This window comes from Ptychodera flava, chromosome 4 (assembly GCF_041260155.1).
Source record: "Ptychodera flava strain L36383 chromosome 4, AS_Pfla_20210202, whole genome shotgun sequence".
In the NCBI taxonomy this organism is placed as follows: Eukaryota; Metazoa; Hemichordata; class Enteropneusta; family Ptychoderidae; genus Ptychodera; species Ptychodera flava.
Genome location: NC_091931.1, coordinates 20886269 through 20912031, shown reverse-complemented (window position 1 = coordinate 20912031; position 25763 = coordinate 20886269). Strand labels below are relative to the sequence as shown.

The following is a 25763-nucleotide window of genomic DNA, read 5'->3' as shown; positions in this document are numbered from 1 at the left end:
TGTGAGTCAGAATATCTGTCCCCAAGACTCATTCTCCCCAAAGTATCATATTTTCATTACATATACATCTACTTTCACTACAGAAACTGTATCGGTAGAGAAATCTAAGTCAAATTAAGGCAGATAATAAGTCTTGGACAGCTATTAAATTGAACGCACAATATCTTACTAATCTATGCTTGCCTGCAGCTGTGATGGATTCATTTTCAAATCTGTACAGATAACTAATAGTGTCTGTTTTTTTTTTCAAAGTTTGATGCTTCAATATTTCCCTTTGTCCACTTAAAGGACCAGTAGCTGTAACTTTTGATGATTTTCTCCACCATTTTTATTTTGTGTGTCAATTGCAAGTTCTTGTTCTACTCCCCAAAGAATGTTAAAGCACCCTCTATTCAGTCAGTCAACACAGCGCCTATACATGTAAAATGCACTGTTATAGTTTAAATTTGAATTGTACTTAAGACCAGAATTCAACTTTAAACAATACAATGCAGTCTACACATGTACAGGCTGAGTTGACAAGCTCAACACTGTATATCTCAACATGCATTGGTGAGTAGAACAAGAAACTGTAGTTGAAATTAAAAAAACAATAATAGTGAAAAACTCATCAAAACTTACAGCAACAGCCATTTTGAATTTCATGTAGCTGTATTAAAATTTCAGGAAATCTGCTTTTGCAGTCCAAAATTTTGAGTGATGACCTCTGATTATTTTATTAACCATGTCAGAGATGTATAATTTTGTTTTTGTGAACAAAATATTTTTTGGGATAAGTTCAAAACTGTCATTTTTAAGGCCTACACTAGTTACCATTAAAAGAACATTGCGTATGTTAATAGTGCAATTTTCAATTCAACAGTTGAGGCAGGATCTTCAACTGAAATCATCCTTTTTTTTAAAGGAAACACCATTCCGATCTAAGACCTTTTCACTGACTTATTTGGAATAGCAATTATGTTTTTCTTTCATCTGTAATATCTCTTACTGTAATCTGCCACAGGTTAAAAGACAGACAAACAGTAGACGCATTGGCTGAGCCAGCAGCCATACTGACTGCTGCACCTATACACTGTGTATCATATCAACGACCCATAAATCAAGCTTATATTGACATGGTTAGAATTCCCAGAAGTGTGGACTGAAAATTACATAAAAGCCACAATGAAACACATCCTTTTTAAACAAGCGACATTCAATAAATCACGCGGTGGTTTCGTTCTGTCCTTTCAGGAAGCACTTCTGCACTGTAGCAGACATTGTCCATTAAAACATCATCAGACTGACGTAAGCTATGGATGGTGCATCAAAACTGATGTATTAGATATATTGGTAATGGAACTGTATGGATTATGGTGATGGTTTCAGGGCATTGGTCAAATAGAATTCCAAATGACCAGAGAATCTTTTAAAACTCCATTAGCGGCAACTTTTTGATGTATCTTCCATTATTTTTGTTCTCTCTATGAAAAAAAATGTCTATTTCTTTTCCCCCCAATCATGCCCATACATAGCATACACAAATGGTGATAACAACTTGCTACTTTTAAGCTGTCGACTGAATTGCAATCAAAATAAAAGAATTTACCAAATAGTTTCATAGGTGTTTTCCCTTTATTTAAAGAAACACATCATGCAAATAAGGAACAAAATGTTTTAATTTGACTAATAATCAAGTGATTCTGTGACATAAAAAAAACATAAAAATGTCAGCAGCAATTGTTTGGATATAGGGCTCTATTAAGGATCTCTAAAGTTACAATACACTTTGGAAAAATCATGTTGTTATAATTTGATGGCAGGCTAATAAAACAGAAATATTGCAGATTAGCACTGAACATCACGTGTGGATCATGCATGTGCCGATTAAAATATGGCATATTTATAATTCTGAATTGCTGATGGCATTTGGTTATCAATATTCATATTGTTCCAGACCCATTTTGTATTTTTGTACTGGGTGTGGTCGATGCAAGGTTAAAAACCTGAACTACATAATAATATTGTTTGTCATACAATAACAAACTCATTAGCAGCTAATAGAGAGGCATATATCTACAGTTAGAAGAGCCAGTTAGCTGTAAATTTGATGATATATTTACACTACCATACCTGTTTTATATTTCAACACCAAGTTCTTGTTTTACTCCCCAAAGCATGTTGAAACACCCACCTAGTGTCTCGCAGCATCTGTACAATCATGTAGAATTGCACTGTTATTGTTGACATTTGAGTTCTAGTCTCAAGCAGACTTCACACATCAACAACAACAATCAATGCAGTGTATACAAATACAGAGTTAACAAGATGAATATGAATGTGAATTTCAATATGCTTTGGGGTGTAGATTAAGAAACTATAGTTGACATACAAAACACAAATAGAAAAAAATGTCAAAGGATACAGCTACTGGCACTTTAACCCTTTGAGTGCTTTAATTTTTCCCACCAAAATTTTAGTGCAACATACATTTTAGCAATTTTTATGAATTTTTCTGTAACTCATTTGATAATTTTGGACCAAATGGAGATCAGATTTCATTGGCTACAGATTTTTATCAAAATTTTGGGAAAATTCTGGAAAAAAAACTGACTGGGGTATATTTATAAAGGGAACAAAAATTGACTTTGGCGCTCAGGGTTAAACCAATCAGATTAAACAGATACTAAGCTGAGCCACACGTCCCATAAACATGATCAGCTGCTAAAACAATCAAGACATTCTTTTTTCAAGCTTTGGAAATTTCATTGAAGTCTTCCATCTTGTCTTTTTTTAGCTCCCAAGAATGTAGAACATACCAGAAATTTTCATCCTGGCTCAGAACTGAAAGTTGACAAAAGAGCGCCCCGGCCATACAGCATGCCTTCTGCCATGTTCAAACCCGGGGTTCAAACATAAAGCAAAAACTCGACAACACAGCCAGGGGTGTATATCTCAATATTAAACTGGTGGAAGTTTGAAACAGTAGTTAGCATGATGCTGCAAGCTTGACTTTAAATACCACACACAGTTTAGTTATTGTTCTAAGCAACAGAAGAGGGATAATTTTACATTGTGTGTATAATGGCATGCAATATGGACCTGGGCCACACCAATGGAGAGTACATTCTTCAATAGGGGCTGTCAATTATTTTACAGTGCTCACTGTGGTGTTTACCAAAAACAAACAGATCCACAGTAGGTCTAGTATATACAGTATCAAATTTGAAATTCAGTCACTGAAAGGTAGTCCTGCAGGATGCTAGTGTAAATATAACTGACCAATCCATGCTCAGTCACGAAAAAAAATCACACCATTTGGATGAAGAAAGATGATAATCTTGGTTCTGTTGTGTCCCCGTCAGGATATGTTGTCTATCTCACTCTGAGTCAAGTGGTCTGAGTGTGTAAATCATTAACATCTTGTCTACAGTCAAAATCATATCTTGTGAAAATACAGTGACATATATTGCTAGTCGACTGGTGCTGTTTCACATCAATTTGATGAATGCCTTGCCTTCCATTACATAAATGGTGCAAGATCAAATAAACTGTTAAACATTTATAGTGACTTGAATAAAGATTTATTTAACCAACGCTGCTATGCAGTATCTGTTTTGTTAATTAACTGCTTTTATTTATTTTTTTTGGCATTTTAAAAGTTGCATTTGGTTTAGCTGTCATGGTTAAGTCGAGAATGTTGCAAGTTAATTTGAAATTTGGCATAACCAAAAATACTGAATTATGTTTTTTTGGGGGAGGGGGAGAAGAGGAGAAGTTGTACAGGCATCCATATTAGTGGGCTATTAGCTGTTATTTTTGACAAAATTTCCACAATGTTTTTCTCAGAAACAATTGCATTTACATTTGAATAAAATTCATTGACACAAGACTTTTTGCACAAGATGCAATATGCTATTCTTGACAAATAAATTCCAGTCAGGACTACTAATAAAATTGTACATCACTGACAGGCTGCATTGTATGTGTAATTGTGTGTTGGAAAGCTGTACACTGGGCATTTGTGATTTTTAAAGTAAGAGAAACTCTAACCAGCAGAATAAAAGTATTTGACATAAAAAGACATAAAAAATTACAGGCCAATATGTGTGCAACAGTTAATTTGACCCAAAGTCACAGGTTTGTACATGGGACAGGAATGGGATTGTGACCACATTATGCAGTAAACATGGCATTTCAAAATACATATGTCTGACAGTGCCTGCATTGTTTAATAGCATCTATATTAACCAACAGATGGCACATCAATTAATATTTTTGTAATCAGTATTGAATGACTGGGTAATTTGTCGACAAGTTAAAAAATATGCTCATAACAGTGACTTTAGTGGGCAAAAATAATGGCAGGAAAATGACCTTTGAACTTTTGCTATTTCTGTTATCATCAACTTGTTACATATTCATTACAATTCAAAGCTGACATTTTACAAATGCAAATCTGCACTGCTATACATAGATTTAATACATTCTGATAATATGAAAAATTCTGAAAATAAATTCTGAAATTATTTTGCTGGTCAAATTAACAGTCTCTGGTCTATAAAATGTGTATTAACCCATACCAATGGAATAGTATTTGCATTCAGCCCCACAAAGAGCGCTGTACAGAAAATACAGTACCAACTTTTCTAAACACATTTTGTTCAGTGGCTATCAACAACAAGTTATCGTCCCAAAGGTGGTGTTTTAAATTCAGGCTTTGTGGTCTGAACAATTGAAGCTATCAAAATTTTACGCTTTTGAGGAATTCATCCAAATAAATGGGTAAAAATTAGTATAATTGCAATCTACTAAATTATCATTAAGTTCTAACATACTATTGGGAAGAAAAGAACGATACGGTTGCTGGAGTAAATGTAGCAACTATTTGTTCCTTTTCATTTCAACCGTTGACATAAATTTAACCCCTGGTGCAAATTTCATGGTTGTCATGTGTTGTTAATCTCTCACCTGTCAAGTGTTATGTTTAGCTTTACCAGGGAGTATGATTTACGACTGCTCAAAATAGAAATTGTCTATGATGCATGTTAAAAAAGCATTCAGGTGACATAATGATGATTGAACCAGTAACCAGGCACCGACGATTGAAATGCCTGAATTTCTAAAATTATAAAATCGGAGGTTAATGACGGTTTAACACCGACTTAAACACAAAAGACACTCCCAGTAGTCAAATCAAATGTCCGGTCTTCAAGTTTTTGAGAATCGCAAACATTGGTGGCGGAAACAGTTGGATGTTTGCCATGTATGTACAGGATTACCTGTTGTAACAAAACTCGGTTATGTAAACATAATTATTTGCCATTGTTGGTGTATTAAACTGGATTAATCAGACGAATCTGATAATATGCCAAATACAAGCGATAATGACCGAAACTGAGAGAATTTTCAGCTTTGAGAGAGACAGACAGAGACAGACAGCAGACAGACAGACAAAGATCTGTGACGTGCATCATATTGTTCTAATTAAGTAAAAATATAGATGTTATGTTCAACATGTAGAGGAAAAAAAGTCTCTCTGTTCAACAACCAGACATTGTTTGTATGTTGAAAAGGTAAATGTTGACATTGCCAAGTTTTTGGCACTCTGATGCTAAACATATGATAGGGGCAATTTCCTGTTAAAAGTTTTACTCCTGATGAAAGATTAGATTAGAACAATCAAATTTGAAAACACAGCTATACAGGGAGCTGCTCCTTTGAAGAGAATTTGGTTTTGATGCGCTATAATCCCAGCTCTACCTATTGGTGTTATTTGAGACTTGCAGAATGTTGTTTTTGCAGTATATAAATCACCTTTTTTCTAGATACAGTATATACCCTAGCTGATCCTTATTGACAATCCCAGTCTGTGGATCCAACCTCAAACTGAGTGCATGATCCTGATGAACATGAACCAGAACAAATTATTTTTTAAGGTACACTGCAGTAGAAGTGGCAATTGGTTGTAATGGTGACAGAGTTGTAAATGTACATGTGGTTTCTTCCTTCTAGGTCTGCAGGGTAAATATCTGTATCATACAGATTTAAATATTGATATAATCTGAAAGCACGCTGAAACATGAAGAGTTCACAGATATATATTGTTAACAATTCCATTAGTTTTTTATACCAAAATTTTGATCCAATGATATCTTCTCATTCGAGGTAGAATAAAATTTTGAGCAAAATACCCCTTCAATTTCCACTCAATTAAATATGATGATGACATGCCACATGAATTCCTATTGGTGACAAGAGTAAGTCTACCATTTGTGTGTGGTAGTCGAAAGAAAAATGAAAAAATTTTGCAATTTCAGCATAGAAACAGCTGGGTGGTAGCTGCGGGGGAGATTTCACTGTTTTGAGAAGTGACACTGTACTGTAGGGGTGAATCTGAAGATGTTTTGGCTAGCCACATGCATGCTCTAAGTAGACAGGACAGTTTACTGTACACACACAGTAATTGGGGTTAATGCCATATGAAGTAGAGGTTGAGCAAACTACAACGTCAATCAAATATTTGAGACAGTCAAACTCATACACAGACGCACACGTAGCAGACTGCTTTGAAACCCTCTTTAATACGGTATCAGACAACCTGGGAAGAGTCAGAAAATTTTGATCAACAAAGTTTTTTTCTTTGCAGATCAAGGGAAAATATTTGCTCAGGATAACTTCAAATAAAAGCAAGGTTACTTTCTGATTGAGTTCATCGTCAAAAATCAATAGAGGTAAATCAACATTGCAGCCCCCCTCTGTTATCTCCTCCCTCCCCTCTTCCCCCTTATCAGCAATGACTCAGTCTCAGCTGCTGTGAACATGTCATTCAACTTTCAATCATTACGAGAACAGCATACCTACTTTTGATGACAATGGGCTGCTTGTTCCGATGGTTTTTTTTCCGACCCTGGTCCATAAAATGTCAACATTTGCAACAAGGTCCCCCTGTCAAACCCCGCTATTTAGATATTGAAGAACTGACACACTGGTAAAAGACATCTGTCTGCGCCCATTGTGCCGAGGACTTGGCTGTATCCCTGATTTGTTTTTCCCAAGTGAGTTTGCTGCCTTTTAAGTGTCATTACACCGAAGGTCCTTCTTCAATCACAGCGCTTAAGTGTCCGTCTTTAAGTGCAATGCTTGGACGAAGTGGAGCTTGTAAAACTCAATCAGAGCTCCTTGATTCAGTCTGATGGACAAGTGGTTTCAATGTCATTCTCGTTTTGCGGTGGGATTATTTGACTGAAGGCAATGAACTTAATGCTATTGTTGAATGTGATAAGCTATCAGATAACTCAGGCTAACAAAGTTTTTCCTGGGTTTTCAGTCCGGCGTACAGAGGTATAACGCTGAACTTTATCCATCCAGTTAACAGAGGGATTTGATCTGGTTTAAAGAGAATCTGTATTGATAATTATCAAACCTGTAATTCTACCCTCGACTGGCACAGCTCTGATTTTGACCTGCAAGTGCTTACCATAAAGTCTAAAATCTAGCCTGTTGATTTGGCATTCTGCAACCTGAAAGTATACACCAGATCAGATTCTGGACTTAGACTCTGTGCAGATCTGCCAGAAACTTATAAGCTGTCATTCTGGGCTGCAGACAGTAATTAAGGCTTTGTGAGAGTAAAACACATTTTGAAAAATCAGGACTGTAACCAAATTAATAACTGACTGGCATGGGTTACATCTTTCTTTGTAAGTGAAGTGACACTTCTTTCACCGAAAATAGAATTTTCAATCTGTTAGGTAATTTAACTTTTTCATAACTTTTCATCCTGAGTGTACAGGTCAGAGATTTTTAAAGAAATGTCATTTTACAGAAAGTTTTGAATATCATTCTGGTTAGTTGTACAGATTGATCTGACTGCCCAAGGGTCAATCTGAGGACAGAAGGGTTTTAAGGTGTAATTGACTGAAATTGGCAAGCTGCCACCATGGTCAAACAGATCATGATCTGCCATTGATTTCTTCCTAATGGCTGTATAATTGCAAACACAGTCTGGATGAGGATAAGATATCCAAAATAACAGAGATGGGATATAGATACCGACCAAACAGAGATGGGATATAGATACCGGTCAAACAGAGATTGCTGGGGATGGATCAAATGGCATTGAAATGGTCAATGCTTGCGATTGATCGGCCAAAAGCAAGTTATTTAAGTGGTTGTCACCCATGGCCTACAATATCAGTGTGAATTCTCCTTTTCAAATAGATAAAGAAAGATTGAAGATAGCTAGTACATATAAATCCCACCTCAGCTAGAGTTAGATACCTGCTTGATAAAAGCTCCCTGATTTGGGTGCAGCCAATGGGTTTATTCAGTCAATTTCACAAAATCATCACACAATTCGTGAGCTGAAAGACTGATTTTACATATTTTTGACCTTAACTGTATAATTTTGAGGGGAAAGTGAAGCTGTTTGTATCTGCCCTCCCCAAGCATGTGTGAAAACATTGTCCCCATTGAATTATAAGTACCCACTGCCCTCCAGCAACTGCCCACTCTCCACAACAGTTTTAAGCTTACCATTTCCCTCTTCCTAGTACTTACAGTTCCCTTCTGTCTAGCAGATGCATTCTGACTTGTATGTTTCATTGATGCAACTATTTGTCAATCACCCTACTATGCGTTCATTTGATGCGAGGATGAGGGTATATAGTACATCCATGTTCAGTTTAAAGTCACCTGACTCAGTTCAAAAGAACCCATGCACTGCCAGAAATGATCTCCCTGATGCCCACAGTAAAAACTGAATTTTCATCCCACTACCCACTCTATATAAAAATTGACTTTTTTCCCTGCCCACTGATTATTTTTAAATTTGTAATGTTAAAAAAATTTTATACATAAAAACTCATAAAAGTGGAACAGATCTCAAATCATTTAGAAAAGAAAGAACCGCCTAATACAATTACAGGGGAAAATTCGCTACACTCTACTTTCTATAAATTGAAAATAGACTTTACATAGACTTTCTATAGACTTTAAATAGACTCGCGCTCCCTGAAAAAGAAGAGTTAATTTTTGCTGTGAATGATGAAGGTAGCAATCAGCATATATTTCAGGGCAGTGGCTAACCCTGAAGATTGGTAGTTTTTTTCGTACTGAAACTGCATTCAGAGAGTAATATCAGGTAAATTCACTGTATAATGGCTGCTCATGTACTGCTTTATTGTATAAAAAGACCTCACCCAGCTCACATTTTGACAACTTATCCTTCCTCATTACAAGCACCGAGGCAGTTTACACTGGATCTCAGTTTTCCGGCGCACAATGATGTCATTCATAAAAATTTCTGGTTTCAGAGTCGCCAGGTGATGTAGCTTTTCAGGACCCCTATCAAAAGGGCTGACTGTGTCAGAATATAGCTGTTGAAAAGAGAAAGAACCGCTAAACTTTCTAAAGAATCTTGAAAACAATGTATTCAATGCGTATGTGCCTGCAATGCTATAGCCATGTCCTGGACTCTTAGTACAGTCATTTGATTACAGCAAAACCTCTTGTACAGACCATAGCATGAATCAAGTGGTCGGTGGACGGTTTCAACATGTGCAGTCTTGAGCACTTGATGATGTATGGATAACAGATATATTGTTCTCCCAACCCTGTTCCCTGGGGATGTTAAATTCATTTTTAAACAATATTACATCAATCAGACCAACTTCACGCCACTCAATTCTTCAAACAAAGTGTTTTCTTTCAGAATTGAAATCATCAACTTTAAATTATGCCATGCTTCCTATGCTTTTGTCAGCATTTTCTTTTAAGTAGCTTGCATTATTTTTACGCATACAACAGCCTCCAAAAAGTCATAAAGCATATTTCTAGATTGCAGCCTACTGATGCATATGCAAAAGATGTATATTTCCATACTAACAGACATAATTTTTAACTTTTCTGAAAAAATTTGCAAACCACAAAAATTTTGAACTCTAGTTTTGGCGGGAACAATTATAAACGAGAACAAAATTTGCACATGGACTTCCACGTGCCTTGGGGACTGCAGTGGCTTATGGGAAAACAGTTCACTTCAGACAGTTTAATCTTATCTGGTAATAAGGCTTTGTCATTATATAACCAGCTTGTTTGCTGTCAACTTTCTTTGAACTGTCTGTAAGTCTACAAAGAACATGTGCTGACTGCTTGTTGCGCTCACAATTCCAGAATATGACTGGGAATTGTAAGGGTTTCTCCGATTGGTCTGGTTGACCAAGGAGGAAGTCTGGTTCTGACATGTCTTTGGCTTGGTGACATATTATGCTCCCTTTGTCTATATTTACAATTCAATCTAGAGATTCCTATGCTCACTTACAGCACTTGAAAACACATAGCATTTCTGTCAGTTCAAGGCAAATCTTTCATTTCACATATAAATAACCTATTGCCTAACAGCATGGGTCAATTAAGCTATTCTCTTGACAATTACTGATGAAATGGTTGAGGAAGTACAAAAGTTTTGTAGACAGAAAGAATCTCTACAAATTTCAAAGAATTGTCGAAGAATTTGTCTTGACTTCAAATTACAAATACACACATCAGCTATATTGCACAAAAAAATTATCTGAGGGTGCATGTGTGCCATTGATTTGTGAGCTGGGTATGCTGTTGGATTATAAATGCTATACCCCCATTGTAATTGAGTCATTGAGGAAAGAGTATGTTATTGCGAATGCAGGATTTTATCATTGTTCTGCCATTTGTGAGTGCGAACCAAAGTCTGGATTAAAACTGAGACAGTTGTATTCTGCTTTTAGACACCGCAGTGTCACTTCATTTGAGTTCCATCAATGACACAGTAACATCCATTCCTTACAGGTGTCTGTCACATCTTTGTGTCTCCCAGACTCTCTTTTTGTCCTTTTCTTTTCCTTAAAATTTGCAGAGCCCTTGGATTTTCCAACTCCCCCGTCCCCATCTAAGAAAACCAACAGAGAAACCATCCTTGACAATAGCCACAGACCAGACACAATTAGAAGAAAAGAAGACGCATGTTAAAGATGGCAACAGACAGACAATGACGGCCGGCTTATGTTGATATTTACTCCACTGTTTTGTGGGATAGGTTGAATACCTTAATTAGAAAACTCTAGTCTCTCTTCATTGGTAAGCATTCATGCATTCATTAATCTAGTCCAAAAATCAATTGAACCAGTTTTTCTTCGGGACTGTCTTTATCTGTTTGGTCTTTCACGCCGAGACTTTCTCTTAAGATTTATCGATTTCCCTCATTGTCGGTGATCTAGTCTGTGCTTCACTTAACCGGCCGCGTGGTCTCGGCTTGACTTTTTCCCACCAAAAATTTCCATACAGGTACTATAAGTACATGCATGGACTTGGGTCATAGTGTCCAATTAAGTCGTCCGAAATCAAAGTGAATTTCTGCACACACATATGTATTAAAAACAAAATATAGGATGGAAATTTCGACGATTAAAATGGCAGCTGCAAAAAAATCAAAGTTTACCAATTATCCATATCTAGCACTTCTCTAGGCAAGCTTATACAAAGCCTACTCTGTGACATCCTACACTGAGAAACTCTTCAATTTAACAAACACTTTTGTTCCTGCCTAATCATCAGTGAAGATTATTTGTTTTAACTTTAGCCTTTTCAAGTCAATTGTACATTTTGGGAAGCTTTTAATTCCTTCTTGATAAAGGAGATATCACCGGAGGCACTATTTCTGTTCAATCATGCATTCAAAGACTTTTAGTTCACTTTAGTTAGAAGAGATTTTACTCAAAGACAGCTATAACAGAGCTTTACAATGGAAATCATTGAAATTGCATACTAAGCAGTACATACAAAGATAAAATCGCATTAGAAAGTTTAATAGTATTTACAAATTCCAAGATGTGGAAAATCATGATTTTTCACCGATGGAATTTCCTGATATGGAAATAAATTACTCAAAAAATCTACTCTCTGAAATATGGATAATTGTTTCAGCTTAAGCAAATACATTTCAAGGAAAAGAAAGCTTATACTCCACTTAATAATGGATTTGTTCAGATTGTGATGAGTGCTGGGAGCATATTTCTCAACCTGTGATTCAGTTATAGTTGCACTCAGTTAAATCATTATACTGATCACATTTCTTTCAAATTTGGTACTAGCTTTTACTGGGGGCCTGAATTTTAGGTCAAGTTTGTACAATTTACTTGTAACTGTCTCCAAGGATTCTGATGGCACCGACTAAAGCTTGATTGCATATTTGTGAATTTAGAAAGACATTATTCAGTATTAATGTTGCATACCACAGTTTTTTTTTCTGCAAGCCAACAATCAATTCCTGTACGTCAAGTTCTGAAAAAGATTTCACAACTGCATCATAGATTATTTCCTGATCATAACATGCTATTTTCATATTCTGATATTTACCATCATGAACAATAATATCAAGTACATATAGATTTGTCAATCAAATTGTTCCTAAAGACTTGCTATTAAACTGTTGTCAACTCAGCTGCCTGCCAATTAACTTTAACTGTGCCGTGCCTGCAAGTGATGATTCATTTTATACAGCTAATTGTTTAATGATTCATCCCCAGATACACTGTTCAAACACAGTAGTCTTAAATAATCCCATGATATAACCTTTTACACTTTTAAAAGCAAGTTCCCTTCTTCTACACTAAGCTACTGACTATATATTAAAGCTTTAAGTTGTTTAATCAGTTCACGCATCTTGTGACATTCCACGCAGTACATTTTTTTTCAGAACAATTTCAAATTCTGATAATATTAGATAATTTGTTTCTCTGGAATCAAAAGTTGCACAGCAATCCCTGATTTTTTTATAATAGTTCACGAAAGAGAATAGTTTAACAAAGTTTCCTTGAGAAATGTTTTCAGCAAAAAAGTTTACAACTTTTCAATTCTGAGGTGACATGTTTATTAATCTTAAACCTTTTCATCACTGGAATTACAAGGTGTAGAGATGGACCGTTACAAGGAGAATGGGATGAAAAGGGATTGAAAAGGATAGTTTTCTGTGACCCTCACTCACTGATTAAATCAGCATTTACAGCCATTGAAATTCAGTAGGGACAGATATTCATGATTTCCATGTATAATGCTGAGACAATTGCTTTATTGTTTTACAGGGGGAATACAATATGCCATAAGAAAACAGTGTGTGTATGACCTTTTTTATGATTTTATCGCTGTAAGTTTAACTTTAATGTTCTGTTGACTAAGTCAGACATTATCATTGAACAAAAACCAATATTTTGTACCCACGTCATCGATTACAATCGAATGGATGAACAACTACAATGGACACAGGCAAGCAGTACAATGGTCAATTGGTCTGTATCGATCTTGAATACATGAGTGTTACTCTGAGACCGTAGCAACGCCCAGTTGTTAATGCAGTCTTTCTTCATTCACAAAGGGAAAATTGAATTCAAAATGCAAAGGGCAAGTACAACACTATAGCCAAGGTTGTGTCTGCATGCCCATCTCTTGCGACAGCGATGTCGTCCATCCCAGAATGCACCAGTCCAGTCGAACCAATCAGAACTGAGCTCAGAGTCTTTCCAAAGCCTGCGCACAGAGACCTGCACTTGAAGGTTACTTACAAATCTTGAGCCATATCAAACCTAAAATCAGATTTCTTCCGGCTGGTATAAACTGTATGTTTATTCCATGGACTATCTCAAAATCAATATTTTGAGACTCACACCTCCAAGCAGTAATTTATTAGTATTTTCAACCCACAGACAGGGCAATCACCTGTGTGCCCATATAATGTTATAAGCCTACATGATTGATGTATAGTGATAACACTGAGTATTTAGCTTTCTGATAAGAGCAATTAACACCTTGTATATACTTTTTTACTGTATTTACCAATAGTTTCAATATTTGATGTAACAGGACGATTGTGTTTACTACTCTTTATCGAGTATATCGGTTTTGAAATATAGGAATATTAAATTTCTTCTGGTTCAACTTATAGATGTCTGCATTTAAACAGCCTTGCTTGTTTGCAAAGTATGTTGTATATTTTGTAACCCAAGTGACAGAAGTGTATTAACGAACCAACAGTCCCTTCAAAAAACAAAACCCTGGAACTACGTTGCACACCTGGATTCAGTCTACAATGTGCTAGTTGTGATGATAACATGATGAAAATTTATGCGCAATTAAGTTTTTGTGAAATCACACAACTTTTATGACTCAAAATATTTTTTCCTCAGGACTTGGAACAATTTAATGGGCAGCCGCAGATTTTTAATGATGTCACAGATAACAAATCGTGAAAGGGAAAAACAGATGTCAGTTACCTGTGCAACATTTTGTTTGCTGAGCAGGTGAGAACCTGCACTAAATTCACCTCTGTATGAAAAGCCCCCTGTATGCGACCACAAGAGGTTGAGGATATACACTCCATGAAGGGCAATGACCAATAGCAAATTCTTGACTATAGCTCCTCAATAGATGGAGTTTATATAATAAGTTTGTGTGCCAGCTGACTAGGAATGTTAAAACAGGGTAATCAATACCAAGTATGTCAGATGTGTATGTTTTGAGTGATAAGCCTGCATATAGCTGCATGGTAAACCCTTGTGTCCACAAAATTTGCCACCGGGCAGTGCATTCAGAATCCAGTAATGAGCTCCCCGGAACGGCTAGAGTAATTACTTTTTTGTAACTTTCTGTAAATACACAACCTGTTTATTTACTCTCTGAGGGAATTCAAACTGCACAGGTGAGTATATATAAAAAATGTGAAAGACCGCGGCCACACATGCGAAAGTAATTTCCAATCACAATCAAAACAAAAAAAGGAGGAGCAGCCAAGCATAACTCGAGATTTCTTTGAGATGTTAAATTTTGGTATCGGGAGCTATAAGTGATCAACAATGCAGACAATCATGATGTATCAACAATTGTATCCGGCACGATACCTGAGCCACTCTCATCTTTTCTACATAGGCAAACCCATTGAGAGATTACGACGAAAAAGGAAGGAAAAATTTAACACTTTCAGCACTGACTGAATGGTGGAGAAGGCGAACACAGGGGTGTTTTGGCTGTCTGAACAAAAGCAATGAAACACAACTTCTTTCATGAAGTGTCCGACAGGTACCGAGGATTACAGTCTTTGAGGCTCTGTGCCGACAAAGGCAATGCATGGTTAAGCACTGATAAAGTGGTTAATCTTGACTAGCCTGTGGATGTTTATACTGCTTATAGTAAAAAGAACAAAATTAAAACACTGCCACGTTTTCGATTTTTTAAAAAAGAACGATTAACTACAGACATTCAGGAAAAGCTGTCTATAAATAAACAGGGTTGGGTTGTTTTTTGTAAACTCATGGTTCCGTTGTGAGTGGGGTGGATATTTCTGAAAATCTTTTAATTTGACTTTTCAGGAATTTCAACATCATACCAAAAAGTGTAGAGATACCATATCAGGAATCTGTAAAAAATTACAAGTTTCTTGGAAAAACACATTTATTGAAGATAAAGTGATGTGGACATACTAAACATTTTTTTGTTATTTGCAATTCTATTTTTAATATTCCTCTGTGTTTCCTGTGATATGCTTTATCTATCTGTCTCGGTATCTGCATTTGATCTTGGTATTTATTTCCACTGCAGTCAGCAAGTGAACACTACACAAGATTTTACGAGCAGAAGGGATATCTTTTTGCCTGAACTGTGCATGCCTGCATGCATGCATGCATGCACATGACAAAATGTCACTGAAGGATTGAGATGACTTTGCAAAAAATAAAAATAGTGTCTTGTTCGGATTAAGGGGCTTTTAATAGGCCATGCCCCGATAAACTCCTGCCCTTTTGATCTCAATACATTTCCTATTGCAACATGTCCAGGTTTGAAAAAAGTAATGATGAGTGTTAAGGTAGTATGCGCCTTGAAAATGAAAGATATAAACTTTTGCTCAAACGTTCCTCAAGGAATCTTTCAACCATTCTCTTTCAAGGAATCTTTCAACCATTCTCTTTCAAGGAATCTTTCAACCATTCTCTTTCAAGGAATCTTTCAACCATTCTCTTTCAAAATCAAACATAAAATCGGGGGTCACCATGCAAATTTTGGTACAAGAGAAACAAATTACCCGAGATTTACCAATATTTGAAATTCAAAATGGCTGCCATCCCTGTGTTAACTCATCGAGAAAAAGAAAATTTTCGATTTTCAAAAAACTCAGGCGGTGAAATGTTTTCTAACACCGCAAGCTTTAGAATTGGTCCCCACAAGTGTTTTATCAGAAAATAATTATAAAATTTTGAGAGTCCAAATATCTGTCCCTGAGGTGCATTCATTGAAACATGCATTTATGCTGATATCTAATGTATGCAAAACAGGCTATGGTGATAATTTTGGAAAATGAATTCATCTTCAGCAAATATTCATTAATTTTTAGAATATGACAGACTCATTCTCCAACTCTACATTAACTTCTCCTGTTTTGTAAAATATTTGCACGTCTTTATCAGAAAATTGGGGCAAAATTCAAATGTAATATATATATATATATATATATATATATATATATATATATATATATATATATATATATATATATATATATATACACATACACACACATATATATATATATATATATATATATATATATATATATATATATATATATATATATATATATATATACACACAAGTTGTGTTCACCTTTTTGGATTTGGAAAATGGAAAATCCTTCATTTGAAAGGAATTTAAGGTTTGGAAAACCATGAAAATCTAACCACAGGAACATTTCAGTTTCCAGAAAATGTGAATATTTTTTCCACACGGGAAAATTACCATGATCTTATATGAAATGAGAGGATATGGGAAAAGGGAAATTATTTCAGTTACTTTTTTATGCAAGCAGCGATTAAAACCTTGCATCAATTTTTTTATTCTTGATATTTCACAGGCCATCCCATACACAATTGGTAAAAGATTATTCCGTCGATGACACTTGGACACACTTGGTGATATTGATTTTTTCCCTCCATCACATTGGTTACCATGGAATGTACCCAACTAAGGCCAGCCTGTCCTGTAAATATTGACCAATCGGCTGCAACTATGGGTGACTGTACCGCCAAAAAGGCCTCCCTGTTTAATATGTGGGTGTCTAATTATAATGACCTCAACTTGACCTTGTCAACCTGTCTGAACAAATTTACTTCCTTCTTTGCATGTGTGCATTAAAAATTGTTTTGGTTTTACAATTGTAATAATCCATTTTGAATGATGTTTATCATGGCAAAGAAAACTGCTTTGATGGATCAAATGTGCAGAATTCACCTTTGTACTTACCGTAAGTACAGCACTTGACATTGAAATTCAGAACCAAAAAGTCAAGGCAAACTAAGTCTTACCAGTTTGACAATATTTATCCTACCAGCCATTTTATTTATTTCTCAACTTACATCACAGCACTTCTAATCGAGATCTAATTTTGAGTCAGAGTGATTGTAATTTTTTTGTACAGGATCAGAGAAACTGAATAAAAATTGTCAATAACAGGAAGATATGAACCAGTTTGTTGGCATTTTTCCCTGTTTTTATTTTAGGAACAAAATTTTTCAAAACAAGTGGAAATATTATTGATAAAATCAGCATTGACTAACGTCTATTATGATACAAGCAATTCTTCAGCTAGATTTTACAGCCCATGCACAGTGCCGTCGATGCTGGGTAAAACTATAAAGGTTGTCAGGTTAAAATTTTAAGTCAACAGGACTCTGAAACATTATGTTGATCCAAATGGAGAGAATTTTCTGCGTTCCAGGCTGAGTTCATTCACAGGGCATGGACAAACATAATGTGACAGATTGCAAAACGACTCGAATATTAACACAGATCTGACCAATTACTGAAACTTGAGTTTTATAGAAATTCAATATTGGCATGTAATTGAGACACGGAATAAAATTATCTTCCCAAACTTGATTGAAAAATTCTAAATTACTAAAGAATGCTAATTGTGTAATAACCTTGGTATGGTATGTTTAATTTCATGATTTATACTTGGGCAAATTTCCATGGCATAACTAGGTATATTTACTCAAAGTATTGATCTGGTTGTATTGTAATTTAATCTGTAACAGCTATATGTGTTGTAACCAGATCTGATGATGATAATATGTCTGATATTTTGACTTCATCCAATCATATGCATTTCTAGATATTCTTGTCTGTGTCGGCATGGGTTTTTTGTCATTGACATTGATTGTTACCATGGTGATATGATAAGCAGTCACTATATGATTTATAGTTGCAGCTGAATATTTAAGGATATTTATCCTTTCATCTAATTATGATAAAAAATGTCAGCACTCGATGCTGTCTTTCCAACATTTTTCTCACAAATGATTTCAAAAATTTTACATATTACATCAACAAAAGTAATTTCTTGTAATCAATCAATCAATCAATCAATTGGTGAATGTTTCTATGCTTCAATAAATCTGCAATCTTTCAAATTTTGCATTACTCCAACTTGACATCTGTCTATCAAATGGTAATTACAAGGCTGTGAGAGTTTTTTGATATAAAGTAACATTATGTGATGATGATACAATAATGATAACAACAACAGCAACTACAAAAATAATAATAACAATATTAATTATGATAATTATAATTGTTGCCAGCCTGTAAACAATACTGTGTATTTAACTTTGTGGAAAAATTTTGAATAATCATATATAGATAGTTGATGTTACCATATATCTGGTAATTTTTATCGAGTATGCCAATGATTAAATGATGTCATTGCCATATGTAAGCACCCATTCCTTCAAGATAAAAGCATCTTCCCAGAAAAATACCCCTCCACCCTAAAAATAGTTTTTAAACAGTTGATTGCAGCGTGCAATGTGGTTATATTGAGTCAGATCTGGCTCATTTTCAGTCAGATACACCAAGAGATTTCAAAGGACACTGAACCTCTACCCCCTTTTTTTTCCAAATAAACCTGCTGTTTGTCTGTCCTCACTTGCTCTTATCTTGAAGAGTTCCGATGGCCATTTTCAAATTTCAAAATATTTGGGCTCACAAAAGTGGAGGACTGGTTAAACTCAAATTGAAAAATTTCCAAATAAACTGAGATCTTGACAAAGTGTTTCTGGTTCAGGATAAAACTTTTTAACCAGACTAAACACTGAAAAAGAAAATGGTTTGTTCTTGAAAATGTTTTGCATAAGAGAAAAAAATATGGATGGGTAAATGTAAGTAGGCTAGGTGTTGATATAAATGTAACAGCTGTTACTTTGAGACACCCTGTGTATAACTTTGCCTAACTTTACAATGATGCCCTGTGTATTAATTTGCCTAACTTTACTAAGATGCCCCGTAACTAGTATGATTCTGCCTAACTTCCTACAAATTCTGAACCCTGAAATCTGTGTACGTCCAAACCTTTGAGGGTCACACTAGTCATTTCTGCCTAACTTAGCATACAATAAGGGTATTCCATTATCGCCCTCTATGACTTGCTTCGTTATTTCTCTATGTTTAGAACATTTTATTTGTGTTTATGAAATGAATATGAGAATAGCATAGACTTTCAGACATGGTAGAGTTGTCTAAAAAACCTTTAGACTTACCATGATTAGCGCCACCACAAGAAGTATGACTTCTGCAAAATTCAACCTGAAAGGAATTACAGTCAAAGGTTGAAGGTCAAACAACATGAAGCACAGTATAATGTACATATACACCACACCTTGTAGAATACGACAGCACAAATGTTCAGATTTTGAACTTTGATTCTAAAAAATAATTACAGAATGATTTTATCCCTTATCAATGCACATGAAGTATTGTCGTCTTTTTGGAAGTTGTAGAATGAGTTTTATACAAATAGTGAATACACTTTCAAGGAAAATAGTCAAGTTGTGCATACATCTACTGACTGATGAGTAAAAGTCTGCCTGTTACGTTGAAATCAAAAAGTTTATTTTGCCAAATTGAAAGGCCTTTTTTGTGAATTTTTTTTAAGAGTAAATCTTTCTACTGTACTGGTAAAATGTACTACGACACTGGCCGAGTGATTTCAGCTCACATTGGCATACATAAATATACAAAAGAGAGCTTATCTTATAAGGTAAATCAGACTCATTCTGTATTCTTCCTAGATTGAAAACCCAATCAGCTGTAACTTTGATGTTTAATCTAGTTTTTGAGTCCTTTTTGTAAAATATAACTTCTTGTTCTACTCCCAAAATCAAATAAAATGCTGAGTGCACAACTTGTTGACAAAGTCTGTATGTGTGTGACGTGCGATGTTGTTGATAACTGAATTGTAGTCAGTGGGCACTGCAGTAAAATTCATTTGTCAAAAGTGACATTATAAACTGTTCATATTGCCATGTACTAGCAGTGCTAATAATTTGTAATTCAACTTATATTTAACAGGGAGAAGATCTATGGAACAAAAAAATATCAAAAGTTACAGCTATCGTCCCTTTCATCACAAAAATCACTTTGTTGACATGATTTAACCTGAACAATAGATTTACACTGACATATTTACCGATCATAAATTACCCTAGTGTACCCTTAGCAAAGTTTTTTGTCTGCAAATAACTAAGAATTTTTGCAGAACAAGGTCAAAGTATTGTAAACGGTAGAGATTACGTCCCATAAAATCTATTATGCATGATTAAAATACCATTGTTGTATCTTTGGAGGTTTTAGAAACAACCATGTGAATAAAACAAAGTTGCTACAGAGGTGTTCAATCAATATGCTAATCATATCACTTGAATTTTTGCATGATTTGTTACCTGTGTCAAAGACACTGGCATTGTTAACTGCTATACTTACAGACTTTGAGCCAAACCAAAAGAATCGTCCAAGTCCCCATATCTCAAATCAATATCAATATACAGTGCATCTAGACAAAGAAAGAATTGAGAATTACTCAAGGATTATTACATTCTGACACATGGATGCTATAATAATTTTAATGCAGAACTTTAAGTAACTTAATCACAAAAAATTACCAACAAAGGTGCCTGACCCTGTACTCCTGGAAAAAAATGTAAATTTTAATTATTTTTTCCAGAATGGAATGTGTATAAGCATACCAAAATTTTGCCAAGGAATGTCAATGCTACAGACTTTAGTGTTTATAGGGATGTTTGAATTGTTAACAATTCCAAAGTAAAAAAGATGAAAATAACGATAGAAATGGTGAACTTTAAGTTTCTGAATGCACAACTTACAATAATTTAATGATAAATTTGATTATGCCATGTTGGTGAAGTACATGAGGATAATTATTAGTGTACAACGTTACCTTGACATTCTGTCAACACAATTGTGATTTGAGCAGAATTAAGACATTGTTACAAACTCACATGGTTTCCACAGGCTGTGGAGTTTTCCTCCAGGTAAGGAATGCGGTCTTAGCCATATGAATGAGGCGTCCCACGTCTGAATCAGAGCCGATGCAACAAACCACCATTTCATCCATCCAGGTAAGGTATTTTTCTCAGACATTTCCAGTGGTGACCTGTAAAGTTGATGGAAAAGTACAAATTACCAACAACAAAAAATGCTAGCTTGCTCTTTGTAAGATAGACATACAGTATACCTAATTGCCATAGTAATTTTTCCAACAATGTGTGTGATGTATGCATATGCTTGCCTTTGTTTCTTGGAATTAAACCCACATGATACATTAATTTTCCTGATCATGATGTTATAATTCTTTGATTTTTTAATCTTTGATATAGAGTACTTCCAAATCTATCTTGCTTGTAATTTGAAAGTCTTTCACATGTTTTAATACAGCAATCATTTCACTGGCTGCTTTGTCATAAGAGCTTGTCATTATATGGAGAGTATGGTTAACAATTGTTCCTTTGATATAATACCGTATTTTCTTTTTTTTTTAAATTGTGTACCACAATTTGATTTTAACCAATATATTGCACACTTGAAAAGTTGATATTCTCATACATCCTCACTGCAGGGATTTTCTTGATTTTCCCTTCACTTCACGCTATGCTTTACACTGCTGAATATGTCTGATGGAGTAAAATGCAATTTCATGCCCCAGCCGACCTCAGCTTCCTGAACTCCACTTCATGCAGCTATCTGATTTTTTCAGACTCTGACACAGTGTCTTGCTGACAGTCATCTTTCGTCATTGTTATTGGTTTCAGGTGGGGAAAAACATCTCAGAACTGTTTATATTCAAAACAGGATCATAGGCTCAGTTGCATTCAGGACAGGATTATAGTACATAAAGTGTTCATTAGTAGGTTAGTGAGCGAGTAAATCAGACTGGATCTGAGGGACAATCGATCGGTTAGATTGTTACCTTGTGAAGGGAAACAATCAGATGCACAAATTTCTCAATGATTTACAGGCAACATTCGGAGAAAGCTTGGAAGACAATGCACTCGTAATACTATAAATCAAACCGTAAACGTCTGCTTGAAAGGGGAGGTGGTTCAATGCCCGGTCACTGTTTTTTACGGGGTTTGTGAACTTTTTACCCCTGGGGGAACTGACAGTTCAGGATATGGTAATAACAAACTGACCTTCTGTAATAAAACCTCATCTAATTGCTTTTCACCTTGCTGTTTCCATGACAACATTGGTCATTCACTTTAGCAATCAATAGCCATACAGGATTTGAACTTGATCGCGCAATGCACATGAATAGCAATGCCAATGGCAAACATTGGTAACTGGCCCGTGAAATAAGTGGCAAAGCGCCATGCCGCCTTGCTTATGATCCCAATGAGCAAACACTCAAAAAAGACAAATTTGAAGAACTACAGCTTCCCAATAATACACACATATTCGCTATGTGCAGTATCTACTATTATATCTCTTATCGAATGCGATCGACTAAAAGTATGTTGCAGAAGTAGATTCTGCGCGGCGGGTTTGTATACCCTGATGGCCTTGACGTGTTCATTTCACAGAACTTTTTGAAACTTTCCGCTTGATGATTTCGTTGTACGATCATCTTCAACGAAGTTTTCCCTATAGGCTTCAATTACTTCTATGCAAATACTTACTAATTATCTGTGTGACCGGAAATTCCCGCGAATTTCAAATAACACTGTGGTGCAGTACGTAATTTCAAGTCGACCTCAATATGTGGAGGGTACAATCATCGTACGTCACGCAAGTCAGGTCATTTAAGGTCACGCAGGGTAGCGTCAGCAAGTAATCGGATTCAGATTGAGATTTTACAATGGTCCACCGAATGTGATTTAATGACCTGTCTTCGATGCTTTAGCTTCTTTTGTTAAATTTTCGTACATTTCTCAGTTTTATGATACTTATCATCGATTTCTGACAAATTTTCTGACTTTTAAATACGGTCCCTCCACAAACCGTAATTTTAATACGACCGTCGCTCTGATTTGAAGTTTAGGCCTACTTAACTTTACTTTTGTAAGCCGACTACAGGGATGTGATGAAAGAAAATCTCGGAAAAGTCGTCTAACACTTATTATGGTACCTCACTTTCATAAGTTCACTAAACTGTACCAACTTTACTGCAAACCAAAGACAGTCAATTAAAAGAAGATTCTGTCACATGACAACAGTAATAGAGCGCTATCGATCAACCTAATTTTTTATCCCATTTCTCTAATTTTTGCCATAAATTTGTACAGAACACCAACGCAGTCAAGAGAAAATCTTGACACCAATGCAAAAAAAAACTTTGGTAAATATCTGTACACCGTCGGCCATGACGTGTTTACCGGTATCTATTCTCCGTTGCAGACAGGAAAACGTGATTTTTTTAAGCTGAATATTTAGCATCCCTTTTATTTGTGACTTGTAGACCTAATACTGTGTTGTGATGATTTAACGTAAAATTTCTGGAAAGCTTTCTTCGGCGAGGGTAAAGTTCGGTGAAAACAGACAACTTTTCGCATAATTACTACTGACCTGGGGACCCGTTTTGTCAGCGCAAAAGGATGTAGTGTACATAGCCAGAGACCCCCAAGCAAAATCCTTTTATAGTTCGTATCTCCAAGGTTTGTATCCACTGACCTTCAAGTCCAATAGAGCAAAATTTTCAAACAAACTTTTATGCGGTGATTTCCCAATGGTCTATACATCATAAATGGATTTGAGCAAGGATGTAGCGGGTGTCGTTTCGATTTATGTAATATAATAAAATTAAGCATCGTAGGTCCTATGTAGAATTTCTGATCACCATGAAAATAGAACAATTTTATGTGGATATTTGTTGCGCCGGAATAAAATACAATGCACCCGACCAAAAGGTAAATACATGTAGCCTTCATGTCTACCCAATTAAGATCACTGTCCTTGGCAACTGGGGAGTGTTGACTAATCACAATACTGTGTGGAAACGGGTAAATTTACCACAACAAATGATTGGATACGGCAGACGAGACACACCTTCCTCAAACGAAATTTTTCAATCTTAGGGCCTAATTATTTAGTTCCTGAACACCTACGCGTGTTCACTCGGGTCAGACCTATTCCTTGAGGCTAGATACAGATATAGAGCCACAGTGCTGACTATGTTCCACCACTAGTCCACCGATATAAGTGGCAAAAGAATCATATACCACAGAGGGAGCAGAAAGCTCTTTTAAATAAGATGGTGATTGCTGCGCAGGACGGTAACACTTCTGGCCGAATTCGGTGTGGGGTTTGATATTATAAACCATGACATTAAAAAGCGCTCTCGATAATAGCCGCGTAATTGTTGTCATCATCTAATGCGCGATCTCTCTTTGAAAAAAAGAACATTTTTGTATAAAGCTCTTTGTCTGAAGAGAAAAATATCTCATGAACGAATGGGTATTAGTGTCCGGTATGTATATATAAGATCCTGAGTCAATCCCTAGTCTGACAAGCAGCAGTGTGGAGATTGTATACGTAGACTCAACGAGCACAAACGAGACTAGCAAACAAGAGGCAATGGTGAACAAGTCGCCAACTCTAAAACAGTTCGGAGAGCAACTCGTTTCTAGCTCCATGCTTGAACATTAGCACCTACACCTGTATGATTCAATTGTCATCATAAGCAATGTGAACGAACTCTACAGGTAAACTGAAGGTTCGCACACACTTCAGTATACTGCCCTCAACGGGTCTACTCACTCAACCCATCTTTTTTAGACGTTCGTGCTGAAGTTGCAGACATGTTGCATGAAGGATTTTTCATGTGACCTGTGTTCAGTGTCATTATACCCTAAAAGTAACATCATCACACTACAGGACACAGAAAATAACTACAGTTCTGATAAAATGGTTTTCAAATGAACACATTCTGTACTTGTTTCATTCACACACTATTGAGGCTTTTTTCACTGTTCAGAGTCTGCAGATCAACGACCAGAAAGATTTCTACCTGCAGTAATTGTGGTTTGTGGATACAGCATTAAATCATACATACTTTTGTCATCTATTACGCATATGCATTTCTCTCATAGCTTTTTGTTCGTTCAGGTAGGTGGGGGTGGGATACAAATTGAGTGAAACTTGTTTTACAGTATGGCAAAACTTTAACTTGGACGTTTCGTGAGATTTTCTGGACCGATCACTTGATGGAAGTTTTGGACATAGAGGCAAGAGAACTGAACAGTTTATCTAAAAGGTCTCGCACTTCATATTAAAGGTATGCCTAGTGGAAACTCATAATAATACAGGGCACAGTCAACTCATGTTACCGTCACAGGAATCACCTCGAAATCCTGTGAGAGAATATGCTGGTCAAATTGGATACAGTGTACCCTGATCTACTATGTTATAAAAGAAGT

At 35.8% G+C, this 25763-nt stretch overlaps 1 protein-coding gene across 1 annotated transcript in view; it reads right to left on the bottom strand.

The window, feature by feature from the left end:
* Window positions 1-23162, bottom strand: part of LOC139131157 (uncharacterized) — a 45347-nt gene extending 22185 nt beyond the window's left edge. Inside the window, exons 1-4 of the mRNA XM_070697132.1 lie at window positions 23028-23162; window positions 21351-21505; window positions 20815-20884; window positions 19593-19638 (exon numbers count right to left, since the gene is read on the bottom strand). Of these exons, the coding sequence (XP_070553233.1) occupies window positions 19593-19638; window positions 20815-20884; window positions 21351-21492 (258 nt within the window). The 5' untranslated portion in view covers window positions 21493-21505; window positions 23028-23162. The remainder of the gene's footprint in view (window positions 1-19592; window positions 19639-20814; window positions 20885-21350; window positions 21506-23027) is intronic.
* Window positions 23163-25763: the final 2601 nt, after the last annotated feature.